Source organism: Chenopodium album, chromosome 13, assembly GCF_948465745.1.
Source record: "Chenopodium album chromosome 13, dcCheAlbu1.1, whole genome shotgun sequence".
Lineage (NCBI taxonomy): Eukaryota > Viridiplantae > Streptophyta > Magnoliopsida > Caryophyllales > Amaranthaceae > Chenopodium > Chenopodium album.
The window spans coordinates 39,579,342-39,593,845 of record NC_137846.1 but is presented as its reverse complement, the minus strand read 5'-3'; the positions used below and the strand labels follow the sequence as shown (position 1 = coordinate 39,593,845).

The 14,504-nt window shown below is 34.5% G+C and overlaps 2 protein-coding genes across 2 annotated transcripts; one reads left to right on the top strand and one right to left on the bottom strand.

Annotated features, from left to right (window-relative positions):
- The first annotated feature begins 2,547 nt into the window (after positions 1-2,547).
- LOC145575493 (uncharacterized) lies at positions 2,548-3,671 on the top strand. Its single transcript, XM_081633358.1, has 2 exons — positions 2,548-2,788; positions 3,160-3,671. Exons 1-2 carry the CDS (start codon positions 2,548-2,550, stop codon positions 3,669-3,671), a joined length of 753 nt encoding a protein of 250 aa, XP_081489484.1.
- Positions 3,672-7,502: 3,831 nt separating this feature from the next.
- On the bottom strand, positions 7,503-11,775 carry LOC145576640 (large ribosomal subunit protein eL20z-like). Its single transcript, XM_081634363.1, has 4 exons — positions 11,364-11,775; positions 9,828-9,903; positions 9,155-9,272; positions 7,503-7,850 (listed from the first exon to the last, which is right to left on the bottom strand). Exons 1-4 carry the CDS (start codon positions 11,593-11,595, stop codon positions 7,797-7,799), a joined length of 480 nt encoding a protein of 159 aa, XP_081490489.1. The 5' UTR covers positions 11,596-11,775; the 3' UTR covers positions 7,503-7,796.
- Positions 11,776-14,504: the final 2,729 nt, after the last annotated feature.

Genomic DNA, 14,504 nt, shown 5'->3' with positions numbered 1-14,504 from the left:
GAAATGGTTTTACCCTTCCAAGACTGTGTTTTTAGCAAAATAAAAAAAAACGACCAGAAATTCCTTTTTCGAGAGATTTTTCGTTTTGACGAAAAAATTTAAGTCTTTCTAACCTTGAATCTTAATGGCATATTTATGGTGGTTATGTAATTGGTTCTTTCCTTAATGTTTATGCAATTTTAAACCTCTTTAAGCATGGTTACTTGGTAGTAATTGGTGCTTGAAAGTTTGGTTTTTATTTTCACATAATTGCAAATCCATTGCATTAAAGTGTGAAAAATTTGTTCTTTGATGCTTCTAAGTACTAAAGATTCAATCTTTATTTGTTTTAAGTAATTGAAACTTTGAGTTACTAGATTCCATGAATTTTTTGGTTGAACTTTTGATTTAATCATGTATTAACTTGATTAGAATCATAAAGTTTGAATCTTGTGATAGAAATTTGATTTATCTTCATGTTGGAAGATATAATTTTTTCAAAGATTCACAAGTGTAAAGTTGGAATCTTTATTTAAACTTTTGTGTTCATATTTCCAACTCCCTTTTATTTTGACAAAATCTCATGATTAATTTAAATTAATTAAATTAATAGTGAGTGGGTGCCCTTATTTATTTTAATTGCACCAAGTTAAACCAATTTTATTAAAGAATGGTTCTTGGAAATAATTTTGGTTAAGTGCACCTTGATGAATTTTTTAATTTAAGTTGGACTTGTATTAATTTTTCATTTTGCTCATTGAATTAGTTCTAAAATTAATTTAGGATTAATTATATGTCACTCAAAATTCGGGTTGGAAACCCAAGGCTATGGCATGCAAATCGAGGCAAAAGCCTCACTTGGCTAGTCGGGCTGCATAGCAGCCCGCATGTAGGTTGCCCCGAGCTTGCGTGGATGGCTGTGGTTGGTGCAAGCTTGAGCGGGAGTGTGTGTTGCTTGGTGCGGAAGAGCAATCAAGCAGCATTAGTGTGTGTGCCTAGCACCAGGCAATCCGTAGCAAACGCTACTAGGCTCGGCCTAACTAGTGCTACGTGGGGTGTTGGAGGCACATGGACCAAGCCGCATAGCCCAGGGTTGCTAGGCGACCTTGGCTTGCATGCGTGAGCCACTTGAGTGCGGTTGGCTTCATGTTTTGCTTATTTTACCGTTTTAATTATTTTAATTAATTATTTTGGTTTTAATTATTTTAATTTTGAGGGTATGCCTCGATTTTTGAGCGACATTTGCAAAAATTTAATTTTGGCAAATATTAGAGTTTACCGACTTAATTAATTGGATTAATTAAGATTGATGCAGAATTTAGTGTGAGCTTCAATATTAATTGCGCTAAATTACATAATCGATTTAACAAACTTTGACTAGTATTCTTTGATGATATCTTAGTATATAGCCCTACTTGGGAAGACCATCTCAAAGATATAGGTGTTGTCCTAGAGGTGATGAAAGTGAATCAGTTGCATACTAATCTAAAAAAATGCTCCTTTGGGCTTACAGAAATTCACTATTCAGGGCAAATCATATCTTAGCAGGAAGTACCAATAGATCCAGATAAGGTGCAAGCAATGATCACTTGGCCAAGACCTAAAACTCTTAAACAACTAATAGGGTTCGTAGGCCTAACTGGATATTACAAAAGGTTCATCAAGGACTATGGCAAAATCTATAAACCTCTCACTAAACTCTTGAAAAAGGATAATTTTGGGTGGAATGGGGAAGCTGAAAAGTCTTTTAATGAGCTCAAAAGGGTCATCACTTCCCTTCCAGTGCTAACTATGCCTAACTTCTCCAAAGCATTCATCATTGAAACTGATGCTTCTGGAAAAGGCATAGGTGTGATGCTATTGCAGGAGATGAATATGCATCTTTCAGCTTATGAAAGAGAGTTGCTTGCGGTGGTGATGGCAGTCAGAAAATGGCAACACTACCTGATGTCTCATCCTTTCATCATCAGAACTGACTAGCAAAGCCTTAAGTATTTACTTGAGCACAAACTAGGCACTCTATTCCAGCAGAAATGGCTATCCAAGCTAGCAAGTTTTGACTACTCAGTTGAATACAAATCTGGTGGGGCAGAGAATAAAGCAGCTAATGCTCTTTCTAGACTTCGTGGATATCAGTTGAATGCTTTGGTTGCATCAAGCATTCACTCAGATCTCCTAGAACTTAAGCATTCACTCACATCTCTTGGAACAGATGAGTCATGCTTGGGAAGATAATAACAGACCTGAAATAGAATGTTGTTTCTCATAAGCATTACTCTTGGGATGGTCAACATCTTAGGAGGAAGGGTAAGCTGGTGATAGGGAATTCCTTAGCCTTAAGGATGGATGTATTCAAGTGGTTACATGATTCACCTCAGGGAGGGCACTCAGGAACAGAGCAACATATCAAAGGATGAAAGTCTATTTTATTAAAAGGGCATGAAGAAAGATATCAGGTCCTATGTGAGGCAATGTGAGATATGCCAGAAATGCAAGTATGATCCTCAAGCATATCAAGGCTTATTATAACCCTTATCTGTTCCAGAATCTATCTGGGAAGAGGTCACTATGGACTTCATAGAAGGATTACCACCCTTTTTTGGGAAGGAAGTGATCATGGTGGTTATAGACAGGCTAAGCAAGTATGCCCATTTCATTGCTCTATCCCACCCATTTTCTGTTATGACAGTGGCACAAGCATATTTGGACAACATTTTTAAACTTCATGGCTTCCCTATATCTATTATCTCTAACAGGGATAAAGTAGCTTTTATCAGTCAGTTTTGGTCTGAGTTCATGAAATTGCAAGGTATCCAGCACAAGATGTCAACCTCATATCACCTCCAAACAAATGGCCAATATGAGGTTTTGAACAAATGCCTGGAAGCTTTTTTAAGATGCATGAGTTTTAAGAAGCCCCATGAATGGTCAAAATGGCTATCACTAGCTGAATTTTGGTACAACACCAATTATCACACAACAAGCGAAAAGACTCCCTTCGAAATACTGTACAACACCCCACCTCCCTCGCATAGACCCTACTTAGCAGGATCATGTGTGATTGACAATTGACAGGAGTATACAATAGAGGGATGCCACTATCAGAATGCTCAAGGAGAATTTGCACAAGGCTTAGAATAGGATGAAGTAAATGGCTGACAGTGAGAAGCTCTGATGTAGCGGATTGGGTCTATTTGAAATTACAGCCTTATAGACAAACATCAGTCCATCATAGGAACAATGAGAAATTCTCCCCAAGGTATTATGGTCCTTACATGGTACTTAAGAGAGTTGGACAAGTTGCCTACACACTTGACCTACCAGCAACTTCAAAAATCTACCTCACCTTTCATGTGTCTCTCCTCAAAAAACACCATGGCCCTATCTCAGATACTGCTAATCCATGTCTGATCCCTAACATGCCATTTGAACAACTTGCACCAAGAATCCCTATAACTGTCCTCGATAAAAGAAGTGTGAAAAGGGGAAATCATGCAGTAGTGCAATGGTTAATTCAATGGGACCAGTTTCCTATGGAAGAAGCCACCTGGGAGGATGCTGCAAGAATTGAGGAGATTTATCTAATTTTGATCCTTGGGGTCAAGGATCTGTTAATGGGGGAAGTATTGATACAATTGCTACCATGGAAGCTGAGGTGGAAGAAGAAGGTGAGGTGGAAGATCATGAGCTGAAGTGTGCAGAAGAAAAGTAGCAAAGAATGAAGAAAACGTAGTTGTACAAGGAAATATTAGTTAAAGATGAAAAGGCTGTAAATTGTCTTTTAGCTAATTTTCCTTTTTACCATTATGTTATTTTGTTTGTTAGTGCTGAGCTAGTCAGTTGTTCGTCGGCTATTTAATCCAAATCCTTGTAATGCATCATTTATGCTTTGCTTAATGAAAGAAATCTTCCCTTATTTGCTTATACTCTCTTCTCTCCCCGAAAACTCTATCTTTCTTATTTACACAATTATCACCAACAAGCGGCCCTGCTTTCCTTTTGGCTAGCTCCCTGGGATAGTTGTTCAAACCCCCATTTTTTTGTGCAAAATCAGGTTTGATATCCAGACCTATCAAAAAATTAAATTGAGATAGGAAATTTCAAGAAAATCCCAAGAAGCTTCAATTATCCATGCCCCAAAAAAACCATGCCGAAAAAGGATTTAATTTGAAGATGATGAAATGGAGAATGAATTTGTAGATTGAATATAAGAGTAGTTTGAGTGGGAAGCCTCTTGGTTTTAACGACATAGAAAAAGAAAGTCAGAATGCAAGGTTTTATTTAATTTTGATATTGAGTGCAAACCACTAATTCAAATAGCGGTTTTGATAAATATTATTTATTTAAATTGATGACGTGGTAGTAGATTGGGAATTGTTAAAGAGTAGCTGTATTTATGGAATTATAAACTTTCCCAACAATATTAAGGCAAAACCTTTTTTTCCCAATTAAATTAACTCCACTTTTGGTTCGCTAATTTGAAGATTTTTTAATGCTTAAAATTGATCATTTCATTGAAGTTGTGATTTTAATTAGGAAGAAAGGAGTTAAACTTAGATTTTAGGGTCTTGCATATCCAACTTGGTTTGATTTGATGTTTAGAAGTTTGGTTTGATGATGAAAATGGATGCCAATTTATTGTTTAATCTAAAGAAAAGAATTGCCTTAATCTTGAATAAATCTCAATCACAATAAATTACAGAAGTACTTGCAACAGTTTTGTAAAATAAAACTGTCACAATGTACTAGCAACACACTATATTTTATAAGATACATTGCAACATACTATAATTCATAATATACTTGCAATACACTATAATTGAATTTTTTTTTTTTTTGTTGTTGTTGTCGTCGTCGTCGTCGTCGTTGAAAGTTACACTATTATCTTTTTTTAAAGATGTTAACTCTTAAATAAACCTAGTTCACATTAATTTGTTGTGGACCACTAATAATAGAGAAACTGTAGTCGTTTAATTAATTAAAAAAAAAGATCACCATGTTAAAATAAAGGTTATTACGTTAAAATAAAACTCAATGTGTAATTATAAACATCATAAAAGCTTTTTTTTTTTTAATGAAATTTTTAATATACTGTCAATATGAATAATAAAGGTCATTATGTTAGAATTAAGGTCATTATGTTCAACATAACATTGTACTTTAAATTCACAATAATATCAAAAGTCACACAAGTTTTAATAAAGGTCACTATATTAAAATTAAGGTTACTATTTAAAAACTAGAGTCATTATAAAAACTAGAGTCACAATAACATCAATTGCGAGAGTATGGAGTTCAGGTCCACAATAATTTTATTGTGAACCAAGGCCATTGAAGTTTTTTTTCCATTTAAAGGCCATTACCACTTAATTATAGTCATAACAATATTTCAATCCCATTTAAAATGAGTTGTAATTATTAAAGAACAAAGAAATTATTAATACTCCTTCCTTTCTATTTTGTTTATTATGTCACTCTACAAACTAGTTATGAGCACACCCAAACATTAATTCATACTTCCTCCATTTTCTTTTACTTGCAACACAACCTTGTGGCACGTGTTTTGAGGTCGGGTTTATATAATGTAAACGGACAAATTTTTTATTATAATTTTTACAAATGATACTTAACCCTATTTTAATTTTCGTGTAAAAATTGTATTGATAAAATCGCTCGTTTACCCTCACTAATCATCTCCTAAAACTGCGTGTTTAAAAGGTGTGTTGCAAGTAAAAGAAAACAGAATAAGTATTATGTAGGCCTTGTTAGATTCGATCTAAATTGTATTATCAGAATATAAACTTTTTATAATTTATACTTATATTTCCTTCGTTTTTAATTTATTTTATTATTTTAATGTACATTAGTGTTTTCTTTTTTTTTTTTTTTTTTTTTTGAATAGTAATGTACATTAGTTTATTTGGCATATAGTTTAAGGAACGTGAATTAAAAGGAGTAAAATATTGTTTAAAAGGAGTTTGTTGAGATTATATATATATATATATATATATATATATATATATATATATATATATATATATATATATATATATATATATATATATATATATATATATTTCGTAGAAGATATAATAGGGTGATAGTTTATTAAACAAAATGATGTAAAAGGATAGAAATCATATAACGTAGAAACGAGGATCATGTAGAGAGATCCAATACAAAATAACAGATGTTAAAACAAACAGGACAAGGTGTACATAAAAAAGATGATCGATTTAGAAAAGTAGTGCACATACAAAAACAGATCAATTTAGAAAAGTGATGCAATTAAAAAATAATAAAATAAAATAAAATATAGAGTATAATTGTATATATACATTGTCACAGATGTGCATTGGTTACCGTAATAAATAAATAAATAAATAAATAAAATATTGTATAATAAATATTGTACATTTGTTGTATAGTTACCCTACAAAGATCAAAAGTTATTTTGAAAAATTGTAAGCACCATAAAGTGTAAGTTCACTTGATAGGTCTAAGGTTCGAATCTTACCATGTGAGGGTATTTGGAGGTATTTCACTCCTAGTCCCAAATATCTAGCCTTAGGAATCTTTCCAGGTTTTCAAGCCTCCATCAAAACTGCCAAGTGTTTCATGGTTGTTTTAGAGGTCTGTTGAAGGTGTTATTGGTACAGAAATTAACCAATTTCAAGTCATTTTTATAGTAGAAATATTCTCATCATCAAAGTTAGTTGGTGCCCACCTAGGGGATGGGATTACCAGGGTACTTATAGAAGCCTGGAGGCTAGTATAAATCTTATGGAAGTGGGAGATAAGGAAGCTTTACGAAAATCTTTGAGCAAACCATAGACGATCTATTTCATAGTATGAATACGAACGAGTAGAATAATCATAAATCTATCCTAGCCTCCTGAAATTACGCCTTTCTTTCATAGTATGAATATGAACGAGTAGACATAGGGTTTAACCTTTTTACAGAGGCCAACAAAGACACTAGGAAGTTATAGGAACTGAGCAGAGACTGAGAGACATGCTGTTAGTATTTAGACTAAATTTAATGACCATATCAGAGTACCAAGTAGCATCATCGACTCTGCTAGTATATTAAGTAGCTAAGTATAGGCAGTTGGTCAGAGAAGTTAGAGAATGGATCCATTATGCAAGGGTTAAACTAACGCTGTGCAAGCAGTGCCAGGGTGCACTTGTAAACTGTAATTATGTCAATAGGGAGGGGAAACCTTTTAAGTACCGCCAATGCCTAAATGAAACTGGATGTTGAGACAGCAAACTCCTAGAGTCCTAAGACACCGGTATGTGACTTGCCTGTAGACGAGTAATGAGATATGCATGCTACCTTGTTATAGTTCTTTTCAGCTTACACTAAATCTTCTAGGTCAGGGTGGCTACCCGGTGGATCACAGTCCGATCCGTCTTTATTTTCATCACATCACATTGTTATAATTTTTACTTATTGATCATTAGAGGTGTAAGTAATTGAAATAATGCAGTAGCAGAAAATATTTATTTATCAAAGTACATTAACCAACATAAATCCAGTTTTATCATTCAGTTATCTCCAGAGATGCAAATACACAATATTCTATACAAACAAATGGTAGGTTCTATAGGGTGTAATGATACAAATATCATAAAGAAGTTTATATACAGTCACAATTAAACAAAATTAAATGTAAATTTGATTTAAGTAGTAATACAACAAACTACAGGGATCTCTGCGGATAACTCGAAAGACTGCTCAACCAGTTCCAACAACCAAGCAAAAGCACATACCTTGGTTTCTTTCAGAGAATTGAATTGCCACAAGGATATGCTCACTCATTAAGTTTTGACACACCAAAAATAGTGGCTATAACAGCACAAACAGCCTGCAAAATCAGCAGATATATTCAGTGCCAATAATAGTGGTCCATCATCAAGAGTTTAGTAGGGACTAGGGAGCACCAATAACAGCAGGAGCACTGTTTAATACATCCGAATCATAGTCAAGGCCATTTGCCAGCATTAGTTATCAAATATGAGCATGAAGCTATAGGATAAGCTAATTTTTTTACAAAGATTCATCAACGAGTATGTTTATGAACGATAATAAAAAATTCCTACCAAGGGTCGAAAATTATCTTTCTTAAAATCATATTCAAAGGCCATTTGAAAAAATCTAGATCATAAGCTGCCCTGACAGGGGGTTGGATGCGTGCAGAGATATTAATTGTCTGATGGCATACTGAGAGCAAATTGGCACTCTGATACTTAACAGAACAAGCAAAGTACTTTCATGAGATGCTTAATGTGATCCGTTATAATCAAAATTAACCAGTGAATCTTTCATGTTTTTTAAACACTCATTTTGCTTCCTAGAATATCAATATAATATCAATAGATACTAATATCATGAATACTGCACAAACAGGGTTATGAAAGATGGACTCAGTGAAACAAAAATTTAATAGCATTGGAGGACAACCAAAGCTACACCCAACAAAGAACTTGAAAAAGAGTGTCTGTCACACCATTCGTCAGGAAAAGATGACCAAGGGAAGAGCTGCAAGACACTATAGACATGCATTAGGTGCAGATATTAGGGGATGGCAGATGACTAATTGACTAGAAATGTACTGGTGGCTCTTAATTTGTGGGGGAATTAAATAAAATATTGTGGAATCTTACCTTCCCTAACCTTTTTATGTATTATCTTACAATTCATGGTAGTTTCAACTATGGACGGTTTGACCCCCTTAACTATCCCCCTTATCCCAAACGTGCACTATAAATAAAACCCAGCTATAAAGAGTTCTGAACAAGTGACCAGATATATGGATCATAAATACTACTTCTGTTTCTTATATTGTGCAACAAACTTAGTTCCCCATTTAAAATATAATCCATTTACAAAAAAGTTATACATGCAGGCATTTTTTTTTTGAAATGAAATGTGCTTTCCTGATACACCAATTTTTAACTGCAGCATTCCACTTCAACATGTTAAGCATCAAATAAGACTTTTGGAGCTCCTTATTCTATTTCCTCTAGTTCTAAAGCACCAATGTGCAAAAATAAAAGTAATTCTTCCAACAAATCAAAATGACTCGTCTATGAAATGTGAAAAGAAGAAGAGAGTGGATGTGATATGGAACAAAGCAAAACAATTCAGAGGCAAGAGAGGAAAACTTACAGCAATTGTGCAGGCAACATATCCTGGCTTCTCTCTATGATCCACATTTCTGCAACAGATAAGATAAATTGCCCCAACATACCAAGGGATACCACCCAGCAAGAACCCAATTATGAACCTTCAAAAAAAGAATACAATCAATAAGCACCAGAGAAACAAGGGCCTCGGGATGCCTATCTTCTTAGAGGGGTTTGGAGCTATAGATGTTAACATACGAAAGTTGTGATTTAGAATCTTTAGTTTTCAGAAAAATATAAGAAATTTAATCTCCCTTTCTAGAATTGGATTATGCTTTAGCACATTCGAATGTTATGGCAGATATTAAAGGTACTACCAAAATTCAGCTTGGTGATTAAGTTGCCATTAGTTGACGTGTCCATCAATCCATTTTTCTTGTCCCAACTCCACAAGAATGGTCAATGAACTAGGCACTTGATTTACATGATTGATGAGTACTGGGCTATTTTTATATATTAATGACTACACAGTTGATTTCATTCATAAGCCATTAGTTCATTCATTAATATTTTGGACTCCTATTATTCATTATTTCCACCCACCTTGAGGCTTAACACATCTTTATCACTTTATGAGTTCATTTTTCTCCTGTGAAGCAAATGTGAATTACAATATGATCTTAGGGGGAAGATAGGAAAAGGAAGAGAGACATTACAAGAACCAGCCACAACCAATGCCACAGCAAGGAAGGCGATGCTCATTCAATGGTCTTCCTTCAGCAACCACATAACCTTGTCATTATCAACAATACTCATTTGAATCAGCATATACAGTATACAAATGGAATCAGTATAAGCAAGCTCATATCAAGTACATATTGAATAAGCATATACAGTATACAAATGGAATCATTATAAGCAAGCTCATATCAAGTACATATACAAATAGTCAAGTACTACATATACAAACACCTTGATATCAGACACAGAGGCAGATACAAAAAGAAGGATAACAGAAAACAGCAACTGTATCACTAAAGAAGTTTACATGCAATGTCATAAAAACTTCAGAATTACAAGGTTCACTACCAATAACAGTATCTTCCATAATCTAGTCCAATTCCTGATTAAATTAACAGGGTTCATGGAGTTGTGGAGACATGATTACATCAACTTTAACACTTCGTTTGGGTAGAAGGAAATGGAAGGAAAAGAAGAAAAGAGAAAGGGAGGACGGCAATTTTTCTTGTTTGGGTAAAGGATTGGGGGATGGAAGGGAGGGAGAGGGAGGGATCCATTTTTCCTTTCTCTAATACAAAGTATATATCATCCCTCCAAAATTGGAAAGATTTAGAGGGAACATGGAGCTCACCTTTCCCTTCCCTTCCCTTCTCTTCCCTCCCCTTTCCTTTTTTCTTCGTATCCAAACAAAGCGATAGTGGTATAAATTACTAACAATTACATCAACCGCCTTTGATACAAAACAATTGCCACAACCACAAGATAATCTTCAACATTAACTAATAAGAACTTAGGTTACACAGAAGCAGTGCAGCCTCCAATTCCATTGTGATCTGAATTTCAAAAGCTCTAAACACCAGTGCTCGTTTTGCAACTAATGGAACTAAAATGGGCAGCTAAGTTAACCTAGATTATTTTATGATACATCTACTAGTCAAGGTCCTTAAACAGTTATCTTTCACACGAGAAAATCAGCCAAATTATCAACAAACACAACCCTTAAACCAAAGTAAACTTCAGAGTCTTTTGACCAAAATTGGCCTTGAAGGTTGAAATCATAAACCACCTAAATTCAGCTTAAGTAGATGTAACCCTGCATTCTTAAGAGCAAACATACAATTGCAAGATATGTAGCTTCATACCAAGCTAATAAGATGTCACAGACCACCTAAATTCTCAGGTAATATATGCAGAATTACTTAGCCAATTAGTCAACGCATACAGTATTCCAAAATCCCATATTCCTACCAAAAACCCATTTAACCCCATCATAACAAGAACACATTTCCACAATCAATCCCATCAACAATAATCCACCCAAAATATATATATCAACAAACTTAGTTACTAAAATTAGTCTTCACAATAGTACCCAAAACCCGAGATCAAATTCCGTCTACAAAACTACATCACCACCCTTTGCGACTCTCAATACACCAAACAAATTCAATAATCAACCCAAAATGGCAAAAGCGTAGTCATAAAACACAGTTAATGAGAGAGAAAAAAACCTGGAACAGCTTGATAACCACGAGTATAGTACTCAGGAGGAGGACCCATGGAACCAGGAGGTGGGGCAGGTTGAGGGAAACCCATTGCAGGAGATGAAGAAGGAACACCCTGGAATGTTCCGTAAGGTGCTACAGACGGCGGAGGAGGTGGTGGAGATTGATCAGAGTCACCATGAATATGAGATTCATGCTTTTCATGATGATGGTAAACAATTCTACCTTCTTCGCTCATCTTTATTACAAGATTACAATTAACAATACCCTTTTGATTTGTTGCGAATTAGAACTGTTGAATGTTTTTGAAGCTGTTTCTACTGATGTTGAATGATTGTTTTGAAAATCAACTTTTAGAATTATAAATTTTCTAATGGTTTTTGTTTCAACGAGCAATTGATCAAGAGATAAAAGGGAAAGAGAGAAGAAGGTTCGGTCATGTTTGAAGGGGCCCGAGAGAAATGGTTGAAAATGACTTCACAAGTAAAGGCTACAATTACAACTATTGTGGCAGGGTCTAACATATAGTTTGACATGACAGTTTTACATTTGGCAAAAAATTAGAGGAAGTAGTAATAGAGCAATGTTATGCAGGTAGAAATGTAAACAAAGGGCATTTATATAATTACATATATGTATGAGAGTGGTATATATATTGAATGATCAAATAATACCACTTAACATACAATAATACTATATATGTATATAGTGGTATTATATATGCATTCACTTGTACCAAATTTATGCATAAATAGCACCACTGAAAATTCAATGATACTATAGAGGGATTCTAAATGCAGTTTCGTTAGGTACGTAGAAATGCAGTTTAAGGGACTAGGGAGTAATTTCGCATGATTTTTGCTCAACTGAGTGGAATTCCACCTTAGCTCCCGTTCTGCTCTCTCTCCTCTCGCTCTCTCACTCAGTATCTCTGGCTTTTCGACTCCATTATAGCTTTGCTGGAATTCGCAAGCTTGTAAAGGTGTTTGGGTGAATCTCGTCGGTGAAAACTTGTCCCAGCTAAAGGCGCTAAATTAAGTAAGTACAATTTATTTTTTGTGTTGGAGTTAATTGAATTCATTGAGTTCGAATATTATGGTCTAATTGAAGTTGGGGGTTTGTTCAATTTCGAGTTGAGTAAGGGTTAAATTACGGTTTTTTTCAATGTAATTAGGTTTTATGGGAATTATCTTATTAGTCGCAAAATGAGTTAGGGTTTTATTGAAGTTGGGGGATGTTGATTGACTTAGAATATTATGGTCTAATTGAAGTTGGGGGGCTGTTCAATTTCGAATTGAGTAAGGGTTGTATTAGGGTTTTTTTTATTGTAATTAGGTTTTTTGGGAATCATGTTATTAGTCGCGAAATGAGTTAGGGTTTTATTGAAGTTGTTGGATGTTGATCTCGAATTGACTTAAGGCTCGTATAAAGATTGTGTATTTGATGTTCTAGTATTTCGCATTTTTAATAATTTGGTTTAGTAATTTTGTATGATTTGATTATTTGTATTAAAACCATGAAATTGAGGGTGAATCTGTTTAAATTTGTTATCTCAGTGGTTATTTTTGTTTTTGAATATCTTGTTGTGTACATGGTTATGATGATCTTGTTTCTCTAATTTGGTAGGTTTGTAATTTAAGAAAATGAGAAACAATACAGTTGTGCGAACGAAGAAGAGCTGGAAACAATTTGTGGTGAGCAATTCTTACTGATTGTCAGGTAAATAATTTAGAGTAGTGTGGTTGAAATGTGTGCAGTAGTGAAACTAATGTGTTGGTGACAACAGGATCCTCCCAAGAATGTCAAGGATCCTTTCAAGACATTGAGAGATCCTTCTCCTTCGAAGACTGTGAAGGGCGCGAAGCTATTGGCTGCTAGCAAAGCGGGTGAAGCAAAGGCAAAGAATAGAAAGCAAGTCTCTGATGATATGGAGTTTGGACATCATAGTGATGATTCTGAAGACAATGGCGCCAATAATTCACACAATGAAGGGGAGTCCTCTTCTTTGGACTCGGGGTTGATCAACTTGGTTAATTACTTGATGAATAAAGGTAAGAAGAGGAAAGTCAAAGAACATAAGCATGCAAACAAAAGGCAAAAGGTATAGTTTTTTGTCTTATTTTATTACAACCACTATGATTTATGTGTGTGCTATATGACAACTCTGTGAACTTTGTGCCTTGTGATATGTAATGTAGGTAATAGGCAAAGGGAATAAGGTAATAAGAAAAGGGCTGGCTTTGAAGACCTACTTTGATAATGTGGGAAAGGTAATACTTATCTTCTTAATTTTTGAACATGTTTTGTCTTGAAATTGTTCTTAAAACTTTTTTTATATGCATATCTTATGGGAAAGTGTTGTTCTTTCTAGCTTTGAAGACCTACTTTGAAACTGATTTTTTGGGAAAGTGTTTGTTTTTTCTAATGAACTTGTGTAGTTGATTATATAATGCACCATAGGGCATGTTGTTTGCATATATTCCTTACTTGACTATATTAGACATTGAATTTATCTGTTACCATAAAACAGTAAAGGTCTAGTCCTGATTGTCCAATATGATGCAAGTATGATATAACAATTAAGGCTTCTCAAATTAAGAATATGCCTCATTAGTAATAAGGATTGAAGAATAGAAGGAATATTTACCCCATATAAAGAAGGTTCAGTTATGGGCTTCTGAAACAGTCATGTCATTGCCTTGTGTGTTCTTCGTTGTCTTTGCCTTCTTCTTTGGTTTCTCGAGAAATGACTTGTACCTCGAATTAATGGTGCGATGAGCTGACCTCTTTGGTAAGGGTGGGTTTTTCTGGGAAAGTGTTGTTTTTCTAATGTACTTGTGTAGTTGATTATATTATGCACCATAGGGCATGTTGTTTGCATATATTCCTTGTTTACTTTACTATATTAGACATTGAATTTATTTGTTACTATAAAACAGTAAAGGTCTATATATTCCTTTTTTACTTGACTATATTATGCACCATTTTTCTCAAGTTGTTTAGTTTTCTTGGTTGAAATTGTTAGTTATATGTGTTTGATTCTGAAATGATTGGATGCATTTTTGTTTTGGTTTCAGTACCCCAACATTGTTTGTAGAGTTGAGTCCTTTTCCCGATCTGTTTCTCATTTTGATGAAAGAAGACGGG

Coding starts and splice junctions, on each gene's coding strand:
- LOC145575493 (XM_081633358.1), top strand. CDS start 2,548: ATGGACTTCATAGAAGGATTACCACCCTTTTTTGGGAAGGAAGTGATC. Junction 2,789..3,159: donor TGAGTTCATGAAATTGCAAG/GTATCCAGCACA, acceptor GCTCTGATGTAG/CGGATTGGGTCTATTTGAAA.
- LOC145576640 (XM_081634363.1), bottom strand. CDS start 11,595: ATGAGCGAAGAAGGTAGAATTGTTTACCATCATCATGAAAAGCATGAA. Junction 9,273..9,827: donor ATTGGTTGTGGCTGGTTCTT/GTAATGTCTCTC, acceptor CTTTTTTTGAAG/GTTCATAATTGGGTTCTTGC. Junction 7,851..9,154: donor ATGTTGCCTGCACAATTGCT/GTAAGTTTTCCT, acceptor CTGATTTTGCAG/GCTGTTTGTGCTGTTATAGC.